The sequence below is a fragment of the Gavialis gangeticus genome, unplaced genomic scaffold (genome assembly GCF_001723915.1).
Source record: "Gavialis gangeticus isolate Ggan-Ray unplaced genomic scaffold, GavGan_comp1, whole genome shotgun sequence".
NCBI classification, from domain to species: Eukaryota; Metazoa; Chordata; order Crocodylia; family Gavialidae; genus Gavialis; species Gavialis gangeticus.
The window spans coordinates 4,798,951-4,818,517 of record NW_017729013.1 but is presented as its reverse complement, the minus strand read 5'-3'; the positions used below and the strand labels follow the sequence as shown (position 1 = coordinate 4,818,517).

At 45.8% G+C, this 19,567-nt stretch overlaps 1 protein-coding gene across 9 annotated transcripts in view; it reads left to right on the top strand.

Annotated features, from left to right (window-relative positions):
* The window catches only part of GTF2I (general transcription factor IIi), a 120,690-nt gene extending 105,837 nt beyond the window's left edge, over nt 1-14,853 (top strand). For 7 of the 9 annotated variants that reach the window (XM_019511394.1, XM_019511392.1, XM_019511395.1 and 4 more), the window contains 6 exons: nt 287-370; nt 9,941-10,372; nt 10,642-10,704; nt 11,610-11,648; nt 12,150-12,226; nt 13,746-14,853. In XM_019511394.1, the coding sequence (XP_019366939.1) occupies nt 287-370; nt 9,941-10,372; nt 10,642-10,704; nt 11,610-11,648; nt 12,150-12,208 (677 nt within the window). In that variant the 3' untranslated portion in view covers nt 12,209-12,226; nt 13,746-14,853. Of the gene's footprint in view, nt 1-286; nt 371-2,447; nt 2,632-7,724; nt 7,754-9,940; nt 10,373-10,641; nt 10,705-11,609; nt 11,649-12,149; nt 12,227-13,745 lie in introns of all 9 variants that reach the window. The other 2 variants (XM_019511399.1, XM_019511398.1) reach the window with 1 other exon arrangement.
* Nucleotides 14,854-19,567: the final 4,714 nt, after the last annotated feature.

Below are 19,567 nucleotides of genomic sequence, written 5' to 3'. Positions count from 1 at the left end.
AAAAGCCACTGGCTCGAGGCAGGTGGTGGATCAGCTCTAGCTTTGGCTCCGATCCTAGGGGAGAAGCCGCTGCTAAGCCACCACCTGTCCTGGGTTTGGCATTACGCCCCAAATTAAAGGCAAGGCTCTTTTTCTCCATCATATTTTTGCCGGGGGGAGGGGAACCTCATCTCATATTTGATTAAATGCGGTATTATTACTTGTTTCAAGTAAAATCTTATGCAATATCAAATGGCTTTCCAAAGGAAGTCCTGCTTTATCCTGACACAACTCTAAATTCTTTCAGATGATGAAAGTGAAAGATTATCAAAGGTAGAAAAGGCCCGACAGCTGAGAGAGCAAGTAAATGACCTGTTCAGCCGGAAGTTTGGTAATTGCTTTTATCTGTGACTAGCCAATTGCTTGTCATGAATGACTGATTTCAAAGGACTGTTTACATGGCCGGCCCTGAAGGGTGACCCTGCCCATGCCCACTCTGTTACCCCTCACCACCAAGCTGCTGCCCCTCACTCCCAACCCACTAACCCCAGCCCTTTCAGTGCCCCTCACTCACCAGACTGCAGCACCGTGCGCCCCTGGGCCCTGATGGTGCCCCTCACTTCTGACCCATAGTTCCCTGGCACTGCTGGTGCCCCCCACACTTCCAACCCACAGTCCCCTGCCCCTACCCCAGTGCCCCTCTCTCCCAAGCCACAGCCCCCCCAGCCCTGCCAGTGCCCCTCACTCACCAAACTGCATTACCCTGCCCCCGGGCCCTGATGGTGCCCCTCACTCCTGACCCGTAGTCCCCTGGCACTGCCAGTGACCCACAGTCCCCCCCTCCCCCCATCCTGGTGGTGCCCTTCACTCGCCAGACTGCAGTACCCTGCCCCTCTGGGTCCTGATGGTGCCCCTCACTCCTGACCCGTAGTCCCCTCGCACTGCCAGTGCCCTCTGCATTCCCAGCCCACAGTCCCCCACCCCAATGGCCCTGACTGCTGTCCCCATCCTTACCAGGCCAGAGCGTGGTGGCTCCCATTCATGTATGCAGCGGAGCATGTCCGGCCCCAGCGCAGGCTGAGGGAAGAGAAGAGGCTTGTGGCACTCCCTGCCTTGGGATGAGGCTGCCACTGCACCAGGCAGCCTGGCCATGGCCCCCTTCTTCCCCCCCACAGCATCTCATGGCTGCTCAGCCCCCAGATCACAGGCACCGGCCCCTGTGCTGCCGCCCAGCCATGGCGTTCCCCACTGCCCTCGGAACAACCCCCTGCCCCTTTCCCCCCACTGGAGAACAGGCAACCCTCACCTCCCCCCTGCCCTGTCACAGCTGCAGCCCCCGCTCCCCCTGCCCTGACCAAATGTCTGCATTTCTCCTTTGCTCCAAGGATGGGAGCAGGGGGAGGCAATTGCAGGCAGCAGGGTGCACCACACGGGTCTGTGCGTCTCAGCATGTTGCAGGCAGGTCTGTGTCCCTGCTGCCTCCGATCACCCTGCTGCTGCTGCTCCCACCAGTGGAGCAAAGAGAAATCCTGGACAGCCCACCCGGATGGAGCTCAGAGGGCTTAAAAAGAGTGGGGACTCATTTGGGGAAACCCAGACATATGGTAACCTGGTCTCGGCAGTGCACGCGCATTTGATCAAAAGCGTTACGGACAGACGGACACAGACAGACAGACACAGTTCTTTATTATATTAGAATTTTGATATAGCTTTGAAAGTAACTGATGATGTGCATTTTGGTTTTAGTAAATAAAAGTTAATAGGTAAGCATATAATACCCATTACAGTGGCCATTTTGGCACTATATTTGTAATCAGCAGGTTACTTTCTGCTCTGTGTATTCTGCGTATGCCAGCTTCCAAATGGATCTGTTCTGAAGGCTTAACGGTTTTGTATTTTTCTTAAGTGGAGAAGTTTCTGTGCTCTAGATCAGTGCTGCCCAACTTCCCCAGGGACCACATACTGCTAGCCACATGCTGTAGGGGTGGGGCCCCCTCCCCCTTACCATTGGGCATGGCCTCTCACCCCCCTCTGCATGGTTGTTGGAGAGACGGCTGCAGAGACTGCTTGCTAGTCTCTTGTGGAACTGCATGCTGCCTGTGGGCCCTCAGTTGAGCAGCCTTGCTCTAGATACTGTCGTCTTTATGTCTCTTTGCACACAAAATATTTCTTTTTGTTGCAAATCCTGACTCTTCTTAAAACTAGACACTCCTGATCTGTTAACAGGATCAAAAGCAGAGACAAATGCTTGCCTGGTGCAGTAGTCTGGGAAGCCTCTGAGATAATAGCATTCATGAGAACTGTCTAGAATACAGTTCTTTTGAAAACCCTCTAAGTGTAATGGCTTAAATAGCAGATGCATTTCAGTAGCCTTAGATGATATAAAATGCATGTCTGCATTTTATGTTCTTATCCAATGAGTATTTGTAAGCTCAGATTTGTAGACTTGCGTCAATTCTCTTACTTAGGTGAAGCAATCGGTATGAATTTCCCCGTGAAAGTTCCATACAGAAAAATCACCATCAACCCTGGCTGTGTGGTGGTGGATGGCATGCCTCCTGGAGTGGCATTTAAGGCCCCCAGTTATTTGGAAATCAGCTCGATGAGGAAGATTTTGGAATCGGCAGAGTTTATCAAATTTACTGTCATTCGGTATGTGACAATCAGTTTACTGTCGTGGTTATATGGTGTAATCTTGATTATCCAAATGTTAGAGTTGGGCAATATGTGAATAAGTTATGGTTTCAGACAGCTGAGAGGGAATTTTCTAAATAAACTGTAAATAATGGGATATGTTGATCTTGGATAACAAATGGTTTAGGTAAAATGAGATTCATGCACGCATGTGTAACTCTGAGTTCTTGGGAGGAAGCACATAAGTCACTGCAATGAGTGGAGTTATATGAACTGATTTTTATCAGTTGTAGCACTCCAAGTGCAACCTCATATTATATAGCATAGTTACCAACGTCCTGTTTGGGTATGGTACCTAGAGAGAGAGAGAGAGAGAAATGTATATAGTATATTCATAAACTATTTAGGGGCATTGCAGGCAGGGTTGCTAGTACAAGAATTTACCTCTTTATACAACAGCTTATGGAATCATAGAAAATGAGGTTTGGAGGTCATCTAGTCCAACCCCCTGCTCAAAGCAGGACCAGCCCCAACTGTATCATTCCAGCGAAGGCTTTGTCAAGCCAGGCCTTAAAAACGTCCAAGGATGTAGATTCCATCACCTCTCTCTAGGTAACTTCTTCCAGTGCTTAACCACCCCCCAGTGAAATTTTTTTCTAATATGCAAGCAAAATCTCCCTCGCTGCAACTTAAGACCATTGCTCCTTGTTCTGTCGTGTCACCACTGAAAACAATTTAGCTCCATCCTCTTTGGAACCACAATTCAGGTAGTTGAAGGCAGCTATCAAATCCCCTCTGTCTTCTCTTCTGCAGACTACATAAAGCCAGTTCCCTCCGCCCCTCCTCAGAAGTCATGCCTCAGCTGCTGAACCATTTTCCTTGTCCTCTGCTGGACTCTCTCCAACTTATCCACATCCTTTCTATAGTGGGTGCCCCAAAACTGGACACTGTACTCCAGATGTGGCCTCACCAGTGCAGAATAGGGTTGAATAATTACTTCCCTTGATCTGCTGGCAACACTTCTACTAATGCAGCCCAGTATGCTCTTGGCTTGCTTGGCAACCAGGGTACGTTGTTGACTCGCATCCATCTTATCCACTGTAACCCACAGGACCTTTTCTGCAGAGCTGCTGCTTATCCAGTCAATCTTCAGGCTGCAGCGGTGCATGGGATTCTTCTATCTTAAATGCAGGACTTTGCACTTGTCCTTATTGAACCTCATGAGATTTCTTTTGGCTCAATCCTCCAGTTTGCCTAGGTCACTCTAAATCCTAGCCCTACCCTCCAGCATATCTACTACACCCCCCAGCTTGGTGTCATCCTTGAATTTGCTGAGGGTGCAATCCATCCCATCTTCCAGATAGTTAATGAAGATACTGATCAAAACCAGCTCCAGGACCAACCCCTGGGGCACTCCACTCAATACCAGATGCCAACTAGATACTGAGCCATTGATTGCCACCCATTGAGCCTGATAATCCAGTCAGCTTTCCGTCTACCTTACAATCCATTCCTCAAATCCATACTTCCTCAGGTTGCTTGAAAGAATGCTGTGGGAGAGTGTATCGGGGGAGCCTTGCTAAAATCAAGGTATCCCACATCCACTGCTTTCCCTGAGAGACAGTCAACTCCTAATACAGGGGCGGGCAATTATTTTGGGCGGAGGGCTGCTTACTGAGTTTTGGCAAGCTATTGAGGGCTGCATGCCAGGCAGCCCAGGGCAGAAGAATATTCATTTTCTAAATTTTTTAGGGGCCCTGCAGGCCAGATAGAGTGGCCTGGCGGGCCACGTTTTGCCCATCCCTGTCGTAATAGAAGGCAATCAAGTTGGTCAGGCCTGACTTCCCTTGGTGAATCCATGCTGACTGCTCCTAATCACCTTTTCATCCAAGTGCTTAGAAATGGATTCTTTGAGGACCTATTCCATGACTTTTTCCAGGGACTGAGGTGAGGTTGACTGGTCTGTAGTCCCCCGGATCTTCCTCCTTCCCTTCTTTAAAAAATAAAAATAAAAATAGGCCCTATATATTTGTCTGTTTCCAGTCATCCAAGACCTCCCCTAATTGCCATGAGTTTTCAAAGATAATGTCTAGGGGCTCTGCCATCACATCAGCCAACTCCCTCAGCATCCTCAGATGCACTGCATCCGGCTGTATGGGCTTGTACGTGTCTAGCTTTTCTGAATAGTTCCTAATCTGTTCTTTCACCACTGAGGGCTGCTCACCTCCTTCCCAAACTGCTTGCCCAGTGTAGTAGTTTGGGAGCTGACCCTGCCTGTGAAGTCTGAAGTGAAAAAGGCACTGAGTACTACTTCAGCCTTTTCCTGCTCATCTGTCACTAGGTTGCTTCCACCCTTCAGTAAGGGACCCATGCTTTCCCTGACCTTCCTCCTGTTTGGTAATATACTTGTGGAAACCCTTCTTGTTACCCTTCGTGTCCTTTGCTAGCTGCAATTCCAGTTGTGCTTTGGTCTTCCTGACTTCATCCCTGTATGCCTGAGCAATACTTTTGTACTCCTCTTTAGGCGTTTGTCCAGGCTTCCACTTTTGTAAACTTCCTTTTTGTGTTTAAGCTCACCAAAGAGTTCTCTGCTAAGCCAAGCTGGTTGCTTGCTGTGTCTGCTAGTCTTCCTGCACATCAGGATGCTTTGTTCCTGCACCCTCAGTAAGGTTTCTTTAAAAATACAACCAGGTCTCCTGGATTCCTTTCCCCCTCAGACTGGCTTTCCAGGGAATCCTGCCCATCAGTTCCCTGAGGGTGTCAAAGTCTGCTTTTCTGAAGTCCAGGGTGCATGCTTTGCTTTCCTTTCTTCCTTTTTGTCAGGATCCTGAACTCAATCATCTCATGGTCACTGCTGCCCAACTTGCCACCTAGTGGTACATTCCCCACCAATTCTTCCTTGTTTGTGAGCAACAGGTCAAGAAAAACACAATCCCTAGTTGGCTACTCCAGCGCTTGCACCAGGAAGTTGTCCCCAGCACTCTCCAGAAATTTTCTGGATTGCCTGTGCACGGTTGCACTGCCTTACCAGCAGATGTCAGGGTGATTGAAGTCCCCTATGAGAACCAGGGCCTTTGATTGGGAAACTTGTGCTGGCTGTTTGAAGAAAGCCTCATCCACCACTTCCTCCTGATCTGGTGGTCTATAGCAGACCCCCACTACAACATCACCCTTGTTGCTCTCTCCTATGGATTTTGACCCAGAGACTTTTGACAGACCTATCTCCAGGCCATACTGGAGCTCTGAGCAATCATATGGCACTTACCTAAAGTGCAACTCCTCCTCCTCTTCTCCCCTGCCTGTCCTTCCTGAACAGTTTCTGCCCATCCATGACAGTGCTGCAGTCGTGCAAGCTCCCACTAAGTCTCTGTTATTCTGATCACGTCCTAGTTCTGAGTGTGTGAGGACTTCCAATTCTTCCTGCTCGTTTCGCAGGCTCTGTGCACAGACATCCAAGGTAACTAGTCAATTCCCCTGATTTCTCGGGAAGAATGAGAATATTTCCCCTCTTGCCCCCTCCTGTTTTTCTCTTCTTCTACATCTCCTGCTTCCCTACTTAGCTCAGGATTTTGGTCTCCATCCCTTGTTGAACCTAGTTTTAAAGCCCTCCTTACTAGTTTAGCAAGCCTGTCTGTGGAGATGCTCTTCTCTCTGTTCGTCAGGTGGATCCCATCTCTTCTCAGGAATCTTTCTTGGAACATCATCCTGTGGTCAAAGAAGCCAAAGCCCTGCTGGCAGCACCACCTGCACTGCCAGGCATTGATCTGCAGGATGCATCTGCTCCTGCCTGGGCCATTCCCCATGACCAGAAGCATAGAAGAGAACACAACCTGAGCCCATCCCTTTCACCCTTGCACCCAGAGCCCTGTGTTCACTTCTGACCTGCTCAGAGTCTCCCCTGGCAGTGTCGTTGGTGCCCACATGGATGAGCAGCATGGGGTAGTAGTCAGAGGGCCAGAGGAATCTTAGCAATCCCTCCGCAACACCTTGGATCTGGGCTCTGGGCAGGCAGCAGACTTCCTTAGACAACAGGTCAGGTCAGCGGATGGCTCTCTCCATCCTCCACAGAAGGGAGTCTCCAACCACTACCACCAGTTGCTTCTTGGTGGTGGTTGTCTCAATCCTTCCCACTTTGTTGGGGCTTGGCCTGTTCTCCTCCACAAGTGGAATGTCGTCCTCACCCTCTGTTGCTAGGGCTCTCTGTATCTATTCTCCAGACAAACTGCTGCAGGTGGAAATGAAGATTTCTGTTTGCTGCCAGAGGTCACAAGCATCCACTTTCCTGGGAATGAGTCCATGTCCTCTCCCTCCTCTAGTGCTCTTTCTGGCAGTTCTTCCAGTGTCCCAGAGGTCTTTTCCAGCATTGAATCAATGAACTCCTCCTGGTGGAGGATGCTTCAGCGTCTCACTACTTCCTTCTGTAGCTCCTTGCCTGTTCCCTGAGAGGCACCACAGGCACCCCCCAACCTGGCCACCACGAGAGGGAACCTGCAAGCCGCAGTCCCCACAGCGCCAAACCTGGACCTGGGTGGAAGCCTCAATGGTGAGCAGTCCTGCTTGGACAGACACCTCACAGGTGCAATCAGAGGCAGTAGCAGTGGCTCTGGCATTGCAGTGTCCTCCAGCCATTTCTCTGGGTCTTTTAATCTGCCTTTTCTCTCTTACTGCTCTTTGTCCAAGCACACCTTCCCTAGTGAACTCGCCTAGAAGCTGGCCTGTTTACTGCTCCTTGGCCCCAAAGGGATTCTTTTTCCCTGCTTCCTCGCACCGAACTTGAAAGGCTCTCCCCTCAAGGCAGGGGGCAGCAAACTGACCTGTGAACTGCCCGCAAACTGCTTGCCCTGTTTGCCACCCCTCTTTGCTTACTCCCTGGTCACTTGGGGAGTCTCCTTTTATACTCTGTTGGGCCTGATCGAAGGAAGGATTTGAACCTTCTGGTAGATATGCAAGTGATAGATTACTGGATGAATCTTTCTGTTTTTAGGAAGAACAGTGATGAAACATTGCAGGTCCCTCCTTTTATTTAGAGCCCCCTGTATGAAAACGTTGGTCAGAAAATGGTACAGCAAAAATCAGCTCAGCGACATTAAACATTGTATTCTTTCTTACAGGCCGTTTCCAGGACTTGTGATTAACAACCGTAAGTATTTCCTTAGACACGGGGCTTACTGTGTGTGTTTTTTTTTATCACCTTGAACTCAACTTCAGTAGTATTTGCATTAGAATGACTGCAGCATTATGTCCTGGTAGCAGGGGGTCCAGCATATTAACAGATAAAGGAGGACCCTGGAATTAATTTACAGACCCATAGGGGGTGGTGTTAAAATGCTAGATCAGCAGTTCCTAACCATTTGCCAGATCCATTTGAAGGGTGCTTCCAAGGTGAGGAGACAAGCAGCTTAGCAGAGACTCAGGCTCGTCTCTGCCTGGCTGCTGTCCTGCCCCCACTGCTATCCTGTCCTCCTGTGTGAGGAGGCAAGCACTGTAATATATAAATCAGTTTTTGAAATTGGGTGCCACCAAAGCTATTCCTTGCATCCAGTGAAGTACACTGAGTCCAAAAAGGTTGAGAACTACTGTGTTAGGTAGTGATTCTGCATTTTTTTATGAACTTTGTTGCAGACCTCTATTGTAGCTGCTTGTTTTTCACGTTTGTTTGCACCATGACAACAGCTGGCACGCAGCATCTTTTCTGTAACTATACCGCAGGACTGCAATGGAAAAAAACCCACTGCATTTGGTGTTGTGCTTTCTGAGCCATTGGTATATAAGAGACTTGGTGAAACCTATTGTTATGACTTCCATCTTACCTAGATTGTGCCTTAGTCAGGTGGCTCTTGTCTGTTCTTCCCTGCTAGTGTGCACCATATAAGATGCTTGATACATCAGCTGGAAGTGGTGGTGTTCTCATATAACCAGTCTAGTCAATGCTGCTGACTTGCTTGTCAGTCCTGTATATTCCCTTTGGCTTGAGAAGTTAGCCCTCTGTCGCCTTCTGAGAGAGATCCCACCATGGAGACATTTGTGACCGTTTCCAGACAGCTGTATTAGGATAGCAGAGGAGCCATTTAAGAGCTTCACTGTCCACTGCTGCAGACGGGTAGCATCACACATGATTGGCAGTAAAACTGTTGGCAGCTGGTAGACTGAGCCGTAACAATAGAGATGTCTCATCTCCAGGGATACTGGATTTTCCTGATAAGAAATCACAAATTTTCATATAACATCCCTAAAATGCATGATTAAAATGAAAGGCCCCCCAGGTGTCCCTGAGGGGGGCTGCCAGGGCTATGGGGCCAGGCACCTGGGTCCACAGCCCTCTGCCCCTGGCAGGAGGTGGCAGCTGCTGCAGTGGAGTGGAGCCCGGTTCCCCCACTCATGCTATCTGCCTGCTGCAGACTCGGGCAGAGGTGGGGCCGGCTGTCTGCCGAGGCATGCACTCCTGGGTGGGCCGGGGGACCCATGCCCCTCAGATCTGTGCACAGGGAGGGGGCTGCCTGCTGCAGGCTCAGGCTCCCACCGTTTTGCCCTCCCCTGGGACCTCTGCATCCTGGCATATGTAACCTGGCACAGCAGAGCTGTGCAGCAAAATTGCGCTTGCCGCTGCAAGCTCCGCATTGCCCTGGCCAACTCCCTTCCTCCCTCCCTATGGGGGCCTCAGGCACTGCCCAGCTGGGCAGCAGCCACAGCCCCAGGCTAATTCTCTTCCTCCCTGTGGGTTTCTTCAGTCAAATGAGAAACCCACATTCGCCTCCACTAAAAGGTAAAATCTGTGGTTTTCTCCACTTTTTCCGTGGAAAACAGAAAACGTGGATCGCTGCTTATCTCTTCCATCACTTGGAGAGGACTGATCACTGGACCTAGTCGTCTTTTTTTTTTTTTGCTGTTCCAGCTCCATACTGGCCAAAGTCACCTGATGTATATAAATACTGAGAGAATTGCACAATCTCTATATATAAAGGGCTTAGTTCATCTGTGTGTCTGTCTGTCCGTAACGCTTGTTAAATGCAAATAGCTTGAAAGCTGAGAGAACATGTGTCTTCAGAGGTTTCTTTGCTAAACCTTAGCATTTTTTTAGTGACCATGTCAGGATGGGAAAAAAGTCGGGGGCCAAGGCTGTTTCTACTGAGCTCCTCCCGGGAGGGCACCGGGAGCCCGGCACAGCGGGGAGGGCAGAGAGAGGGGCCAGCTGAGGAAAAGTGGGAGCCGGGCTCCCGGCTACTGTGAGAAGACAATTAGATGCACAACACCATCAAGAAAGTCGTTCTTTTCCATTATTGTCACAAAACCGTCAAGTGTTTTACTATGGAACGCAAAACTCTTGCAGAGAGAAAACGTCGTCAAAATAAAGAACGTCAACAACGTTGGAGAATGAGACAGACTGTACAGCAATCTGCTGAAAGAAGACAATTAGATGCAAGTAGAAAAAGTTATGCACGAAACAATGAATCTGAGGACCAAGCTACACGAAGAAGGCTATTGGACTTGAGGCGACATCAAGAGAGGCGTGCAAATGAGACACAAGAGGAGGCTGCTGTGAGAAGATGGTTAGATGCACAACGCCATAAAAAACGCCGTGCAAATGAGTCCCAAGAAAATGCCGCTGCGAGAAGACAGTTAGATGCACAATGCCATCAAGAGCGCCGTACAAATGAATTGCAAGAGAAGGCTGCTGTGAGAAGACAATTAGATGCCAGACAACATCAAGACAGCTGGGCAAATGAATCGCAATTTGAAATTCATCCGTCATTCATGACGGGTAATTCTCTAGCGTTTCAATAATGTTCCTGAACTTGACGCTTATTTTTGTACTGTTCTTTGAAATCAGTGTTGTTTAGTATTGTAAAGAGTGCAGAAGGGTTTATAGTGAAATTGGAAGAGCATTGAGAAAACAAATCAGAGGAACTCCTGAGTAGTTACATACATAGATGTATGTTGTTTATGCAACAGATTGAACATATACAATTGAATAAAATTGCCATTGGATTTTTCCTTCTAAAGCTAAGCATTGCCTGTATTTATTCTCAGAGCTGATGGAGAAACCCGAGTCAGAAGCGCCGGCACCGGCCCCAGCACCACCAGCACTACCAGGTGAATACAAAGGTGTAACCAGGTGGCTTCCGAAAGAATGAGAAGAGCATGTGAAATTATAGGTCTTATTGTCAAATGAGACTGGTAAAAGGCCTTGTCCTAGGAGCACAAAAGCTGCTGCTGATTCAGCGTTTATTTGGAAAGACTGAGCTGTCATAATTCTGATAGATAATACCCTTTAATTGAAGGAAACACAGCTCCTTTCTGATATTTGATATTCTGTGTGTTCACCGATTTGATTGTTGAGGTTCGTTCGCTAGTAAGCAGTAAAGACAGATTAACAAAATTCATAAATTTAGACCTAGTTCTTTTATCTTTTCACATATTTTTAATGCAAAAGGAATGTGTCAGATGCTGGTTTAGCCAAACTAATTAGCCAGTCTGTTTCAAGGAGCAGATCTGCTGTAATGCAACGTTTCTTTTTATGTGACGGGATCCCTAAACTCCACAGACATTTTTTAAGTCATCTAGGGGAAAAAATGTGAAGTCTGGATATCCTAGCACATTAAAAGGAATGCTGCTTGCCTGCTTCTAGTCAGTCATTCGCTAGCCTGTTTTAAATTAACTGTGATAAATTATTTGGGAAGTTTAAGATATGTGAACGTTTCTTCTAGCTATGCAAAAAGTTGCTGTGTTACAGAAAATAGAAACATGGAGTGTAGGAGCTGGATAAAAGCACAAACAATTCTATTGCCCTTGTTCTGATGTATTATAACAGATCTACTTTAAAATCCCTGCACCCCCTGCAGCATTTTAATTATTAGCTGTTCAGCTGATTGTGGTTGTGTTTGCCAGTTTGCAGGGAAGAGTGTTTTACAAGTTTCACCAAGTCCTGGTACATTATTTATTACATCCATATATGTATATATATGTTTTTTTTTTTGTTTTTTTTTTTTTAACTTAAGAGCCAGCTGAACCAAGCCAGATAGAAGTATCGGTAGGAGGTAAGTAATTGGCTTCTGTCTTGAGAGTGCATGCCCTTCATGTCATTTTTAATACAAGAAGCAAAGCTGTGTTTAATCAAAATACAAGTGATTCTATTTTGTCTTCCTTTTTCAGTTCTACATGAAAGGTTTGAGTTTGCCTTAGTACCGTGCAGCAAATTACCCTGAAAAAAAATTGTTAGTCTGATGTGTTGTAACACTTTGCTGTAAAATAATTATTGTTAAGCAGTAAATTGTATCTTGCAGCAGTTGTATTTGAGTGATGGCTCATACACTGAATGATTTATATTCAGAGTAGCTGTTCCCATAGTTCAAATGAATGAATGATTGCCATCACTATGGAGATGTATCACTTGTTTCATGAACGGTACTTTTTAAGAGAGATGTTTCTTAATAGTGGCCCTGTCCTTTTTTTTTTTTTTTACTTTTTACCACAGTGTCTTTGAGTTAATGAAACTTTGATAGAAAAGATTCTTCATTTTACTATTTTATTTTCAACAGAGGTTACAGAAGCAGAAGAAAATTCTCAAATAAAACAAGAGCCGGACCCAACGTGGTAGACCTCCACCAATACTAGGGTAAAATTACTTAGTATTTGTCAAAATAAACAGTTGTTAGAGGTAGTATTTCTATGCTGCTTTTTAGCGGGTCACAGGTCTTATCACTATGGCACAAGATGGGAGTCCAGGAGATGGGAGTTCTGTCATTGCCTTTGCCTATGACTGTGTGAATTAGTATTAGATAGCGTCACCGATTCCTCATCTGTAATACGGAGATAATACCTAACTATTTATCCCTTGTGCTGTGAGGCTTAATTAAAACTTCTGAGGCCTTCGGATACTATTGTGATGAGCGTCATAGTATCGCCAGTAAACAAAAATCAGTGATGGTGATTGTTATATAAGAGGTAATGACTTCATGTATATCAGGAGTTTTGATGTGCTTGGTGGCAAAGAACATTGGTAAAAACCTATGTACATTCCATGTTGTAACTGAGCGTCCTTTTCACCTTAATTTTAATATTGCTTAAGTTGGAGACGCTTGGCAAAATATTTAGCTATAATAAAAAATGTGAGTGCTGCTCCTTTTAAAAGTTGTGTGTCTTATTAACCTCAGGAAAACATTCAGTTGAAATTCGGGGGCCATGATTCCTAATGAATCTGATTTCATTTGATCTAGCTTTTTTCTGTCCCTCATTTTTCTAAGGATTTTGATAGTGGTGAGGACTGCAGTAGTCACGGTGTATTGTTACCAAATGGAATTTGCAGAGCTCTAACCTACTGTGGAAGGTTTGCCCTCCTACAAGCTAAGAAGAAAATGTAATTGTGACGCATTTAATAGAGCTGCTCTACTTTTTTCTAACTTCAAATTCAGTGAAATATTCTGAACTGGGAATTTTTGGGGTTGGGCTTTGGATGCCTTTGTAATGCCATCTGTTGACTGACACACACACAGATTGGTTTCATTTGCTTGTGTGGTGCATTCATGCTCTAATCTCTTTAGCTAAAATGAGAAGGCCGTTGACTTGCATCCATCACAGAGTTCGTACGCTGAAGCTGAATATCGAGAAGTATTTTCCAGCTCTGAGAGCTGTTTGGTCTGTCATTTAATCTTACAGGGAAATTGGTGGTTTCATTCTTGGAAATGTGAGATGAAACTAGATAAAGCCCACAGCATTAGAACATGTGTGAGGAGAACAATCCTCTGTAGAAGAAAGGAATTATTGCAAATTCGTCAGCCCATATTTGATCAAAAATCTGGAGTCAGGTGGAGTCTTGTCTGAGTTATGGCTGCATGGTTTGGTATGGTAGTCTTTAAAAATCTCCTCTTCCTTGGTAATTGCTACTATCTATTGATTAAAGAGAAAAGTGGCATCAAATGATTTGCCTAGTGAAAGTCCTTTTAAAAGAAAGTACTTGAGCGCACATGCATGGCTAACTATCAAGAGAAGTATTTGCCTGCTAGGTACTTTCCTGAACAGGACCTTAAAGGACTTGGAGATGTACAGTTTTCCACATACATGTATTTGCAATGAGACACCCAGGTGCAATGAAACTAACTTCACCTTTTGTATTTTTTTTTTTTTACCCTATCTAGTCAGAAGCATCCAGTTCCAAGAAGAGATTGCTGGGCCTGTCCTGAGCTGTGTAATATAACTGTATAAGAGAAGTACCTTCTATACAAACCCTTTTTGTACTTTTAGATAGAAATGTCTACTTTTTCAGCAGTTCTGTGAATTGACTTAAAGCAATGAATGACTGTAGATTTCGAATGGCTGGTTTTACTTTGGGATATATTATGACTAAATTTTGATGCAGCAATGCTGGAAAAATGACAGGGATTAATCGAGAATTTTGTTTAAAAAAAACCCAAAAGATAAATCAACAGGGACTTACAGAGCCGTCTGCGTTTCCCAATAAAGCTGAATTTTACTGCACCTGGACGCATCTGTTTTTGGATGAAGAAAAATGCCTACAGTAGTTCAGTTTGTTAGGGTTTTTTTGAGGGGGGTGGGGAAATCATTAACTAACTTTTGGTTCTTACTCCTTTACTGGCTGATTGGACTATAGTATCTGTATATTTGAACTAATTTTTCCTATGGTATCTATCACAATTCATATGTTTTTCATAAATAAAAGATGAACTGGTTCACCTGACAGTCAGTATGCATTAATAGAATGGACTGTGAAATGTTCAGTATTTCAGTGTGTCTTGGAAACCAACTGAAATGGCAACCTTCTGGTATTTTGCTCCATTATTTTCAAGTGAAGAGTGCATGTGTTCAGAGTACCATATGATTTATGTAAACTGGATCCTGTCTTGCAGTCAGAATACAGACAGAACTCCCGTTGACTTATGTGAGTTTACGCCTGCGGCGGGATCGTGCTCTTTGATTAATTTAGAAGTAGTTATGGAAATTTATGCAACTAATCTGCTGTAAGTCCTAGTATGTCAAGAGTTCAGTCACCTGTAGTCCTTTCTAATTGCTCCCCGCATCATGTAAGAGACAAATGTTAGCGTTTTTAAACTTCACAAACCCTACGAGATGTAAAATGCTGGCTGTATGATGAGCTCTGTAGAAGAGAATATGGAGTATTTGTAAAGATTTCTCTCTTCTTGGCATGAGTTTGGGATGACTGCATTATGCACAAATGCAAAATCTTATTCCCTGATTGAGAAATAAAGAAATTTCTGGTGGTTTTCATGACTATCCATGCAGTATAATTTTATGTTTTATAATGCAAACTTAATTTGCTTGATTTTTAAAAAAACAGGTAAATTATACTCTGGCCTACTTATAAAAGTTTGTGTGGAATAAATAAAATGCATCCATGCCTTTCAGACCCAAATCCAACTTTACAGGGTTCTTACTAAATTTTTGAGAGAACATTGTGAAAGATCAATTTTAATCTGGTTCAGTAAATAGATATGCATTTGGAATATATGGTAAAATTCTCGGGAAATACCTGAAAGGCTCAGCAAATTTGGGTTCAGAACAACAATTTCTGCCATTCTGGAGTCATGGGATTTGCTTTAGAATGAGTGTTTTAAAATTAGTTGGTGAGAGGTTTTTCAGAAGTCTTCAATATAGACCTGGTTGCTTTGTTGACCTAAATGAATGGTGGTTCTGCCATCAACATCAGTGGAAGCAGAGTTTCTTCCATGATGAGCCATTTTGAGGACTCCATATCAGTTCTCACTCTCATGCATAGATGGAGGGAGAAAATATTGGGGGGGGGCTAAGTATGCATGAGCCCCTTCCCCCCCGCCCCCCCCCCAGCAGGTAAGTCTGTTGTGGGCGTGGGGGGGCAGATCAATGCCCGCACAGTGAGGGAGGGAGTGGGGCAGAGGCAGGAGTGAATGGGACGTTGGGGCAGGTCATGGGGTGCTCGGAGCCCAGGCAACTCATCCAGGGGCGTGGGGGGTGGGCTCCTGCTGTTGCATGCACCCTGCAGGGCTTCCCCCCACCCCCCCGCCTCCGATTTGTGTATGGGGCGGAGGCAGGCTGCTGCTGCGTGCTGGACTCTGCACTCCTCTGCCATTGCCTCAGGAGCAGTACGACACCACGTGCCTGCTGCTACCAGGCAGGCAGGGGACACAGTACAGTCAGTGCACAGGCACATGGCGCCGTGTCACTCTGAGGGCAGCGGCAGTAGGGCACAGAGCCCACCTCCACCCCATGCACAAATCTGGGGGGGCATGTGCCCACCATGCCTCCACCAGAATGCACGCAGCAGCAGCAGCTCCTGCACATGCCTGGATGAATTCCTGGGCTCCAAGTATCCCATAACCCACTCCAGGGCCACATTTATCCCTGCCTCTGGCCTACTCCCTCCCTCACTGTGGGGGCGTTGATCTGCCTGCTGTGGTGGGTAGTGCTCCACATGCACACTGCCCTGCTGCTGCAGGCTGTGGCTGTGTCTGTCTGTGTGCCCTGTCGCAGCAGCCTGGAGCCTGCTTCCTGCGGCCCCACCTGCTGCCCCACGTTTGCAGGGGGCGAAGCCCTGATAGCTCTGGCCTTTTATCGCCTGTGCTGTCATGTTGCCTTCCTGACACTGCAAGCACTGTAGTTGTGTGTGAAAGATTTTATTGAGCATGTTTGAGTGCTGAGCCTGAGCCCTACTGCTTATGTTTCAAAATATAACCATTGAAATATTTTCAGTGAATGTACCTTTCTGTAATCATTTGAGAAAATGGAGTGTATTGGAGTAGAAGCTTTAGGGTTGTTGGGTGTAGCCATGTTGATCTAAGGACATAGGCAGGCAAGGTTCTTTGGGTAAGTGTGGTAACTTTTTATTAGATCAAGTAAATAGTTGGAAAAGTTGATCTTTGCAAGCTTTTGGGCACAAACACCCTTCTTTAGGCACAGGGAAAGTCTGTTGGTGTTGTGTTCTCAGTTGTGGAATAGAAGCCAGTATGTAAAATGTAGGGCTGTGAAAATACAAATGTGTGGCAGTGAGGATCAGAGGGAATGGGGGACAATAGGTGTGAAGCAGATGGGTGTGGGGGGAATGTTGAACTGGTGAGGGTATGTAGCCTACCCTCTTCCTGCGCGTGCCCCCTAGACAAGCTGTTCGCGGTTCTGTCAGGTCAGCATCGGCCAATATGGCTCGTTAATAATTGGCCATCGGTATCGGCACCCCTACATAATACCAGCAGACTCTCCCTGTGCCTGAAGAACGGTGTTTGTGCCGGAAAGCTTGCAAAGAGCAGTTTTTTCCAACTATTTAGTTGGGCTAATAAAAGATTACCACATTTACCCGAAGAACCTTGTCTGCCTTAGAGTAGAAGCATCATTGTTCAGAGGTTTTTTTAAACCATGGAGCTATTTTGGGTACCGCTCCCAGAAGCTTTGAGTTGATTCTAGCCCTGCTTCTAAGAACAAGGGATAAGCTGGTGCATCTTTCCTCCCCATTTCAGCTGCCATCTGCATGCCAAAAAACATAAACTGGCCTCTGTGTAGCTGCCAACCCCTCCCCAACGTCAAGTCTTTGAGTCCACCTGTGCCGTGCAGTTATACGTTACCAGTGCAATAATCTGTGTAACAATGAAAACTCAAAATGGCAGAGAATTGACAGAACTCTGAAAACAAAGCATGAAACCTTAATTTTAAGTCCAGCGAGCTACAGTCTGGGGACCCTGAATATATCTCCGTATATCAAAATAAAAACAGGAGAACTAATGCAATTTTGGTAGAAGAGCTAAAGTAGTTATGTACTGTTTAGAATTAGATTATCATGTGCTTTGCATTTGCCCATGAGATGGGTTTTGGCAGTGCTATATGAAAATATGTAGGCATCAGTCTTCAACAATATCAGAATCACTGGGCTCTTGGTTTAGTTGCATCTAGTTGAGAGAAAACTGCACTGAAAAAATAATTGCACCAATATTTATACCTTTCATATATATACACACTGCTAACGGGTAGCAAACTTTTAAGATGTTGACCATGTATGAAAACCTCATGCATTTTCAAACTAGTTATATATGAGGTATTTCACTCTCTGGGTATGGGGTAATCATAACCTGAAAAGCTTGTATGGAAAATTAATTAATTAAAAAATGCAGTAACTGTTAACAGAATCCTGAATCTTTTTTTTGGATACAGTGGAGAGAGACTGCACAGATAGTATTGCACACTTCCATGCTTCATCTGTTGTGGAACTTTCAGCAGCTTAATGGAGTTCTTTTCATCCAGTACCCTGGCCCTAAGTAGTCTTAGGATTCCAGCTTTCTACAGTGAAAGCCGGCATTTGGAACATTACGCTTCATGGATTCTGTTGAGGTAATGCTTTTGCCACTAGGTGTCAGTTAATGCTAACTTAGAATATGGTTAAATGTTTGCTGTTAAAACCATGGGTTTGATGTCTTTGAGTTGTGAGGAATTCCAAACACAAATATGCACACCATTCCACTTTATTTCTTTGTAGGTCTTGTCACATGGTTACTTCTTAATAGGATCCTATTTAGTACCTTTCACATGTACATCAATTTGCCATCTGTGAAATAAATGAAGTCCTCTCAGTTTGGCTTCAAGTATGTTTTAAGTTTAAACTTAAGAAACAAGCAAAAAAAAAAAAAACAGTGCTTTTCAACTAAACAAGGATAGAGTTATAGAATTTATAGAAAATTAGGATTGGAAGAGTGGTCGTAGTCTAGTGTAACCTCCTGCTCAAAGAAGCACCATCCCCAACTAGATCATCCCAGCTAAGGTTTTATCTAGCCAGGTCTTAAAAACCTCCAAGGATGGAGATACCACTTCTTTGGGTAACTTGGTCCAGTGTTTTACTACACTTCTGGTGAGAGTTTCTCCCGATACCTAACCTAAACTTTCCTTGCTGCAATTTGAGACCATTACTCCTTGTTCTGGTATCTGTCACCACTGAGACAGTCCAGCTTCACCCTCTTTGGAATGACCCTTCAGGTAGTTGAAGGTTGCTATTTAAATACCTTCTCAATTTTTCCCTTCTCCATATTAAATAAGCCCAGTTCCCTCAGCCTCTCCTTAGAAGTCGGGACCTGAACCTATTCAGCCTCCACAAGAGAAGGCTGAGGGGGGACCTGGTGACAGTCTATAAATCCACTAGGGGGGACCAGAAGGGTTTGGGGGAGACGCTGTTTCCCCTAGCGCCCGCTGGCATAACAAGGAGCAATGGGCACAAGTTGATGGAGAGGAGGTATAGATTGGACATCCGCAAAAACTACTTCACAGTTAGGGCGGCTAGGAGCTGGAACCAACTTCCAAGGGAAGTGGTGCTGGCCCCTACCCTGGGGGTCTTTAAGAAGAGGCTGGATGCCTACCTGGCTGGACTCATTTGAGTCCCGTTTTTTGTTTTGGGGTTTTGTTGTTCTCCCGCCCTGGTGGGGGGTCGGGCTAGAAGATCTACTAGGTCCCTTCCGACCCTAAATCTATGAAACTACCCCAGCCCCCTAACCATTTCCATTGCCCTCCACTGGACTCTCCAATTTGTCCACATCCTTTCTGTAGGGGGGGGCCCAAAACTAGATACAGTACTCCAGATGTGGCCTTACCAGTGTCAAATAGAGGAGCACAAGCACTTCCCTTGGTCTAGTGACAACGCACCTACCAATGCAGCCCAATATGCTATTAGCCGCCTTGGCATCAAGGGCACGCTTTTGGCTCCTGTTCAGCTGCTTGTCCAGTGTAATCCCCGAGGTCCTTCTCTGCAGAGCTGCTGCCCAGCTAGTCAGCCTGTACCTGTGCATAGGATTGTTCTGTCCTAAGTGCAGGACTTTGCACTTGTCCTTGCTGAACCTCATGAGAGTTGTTTTGGTCCAGTGCTCTAATTTGTCTAGGTCACTCTGAATCCTAGCCCTACCCTCCAGCATACCTACTACTCCCCCCAGCTCCGTGCCATCTGCAAACTTGCTGAGGGTGCACTCTATGCCACCTTCTA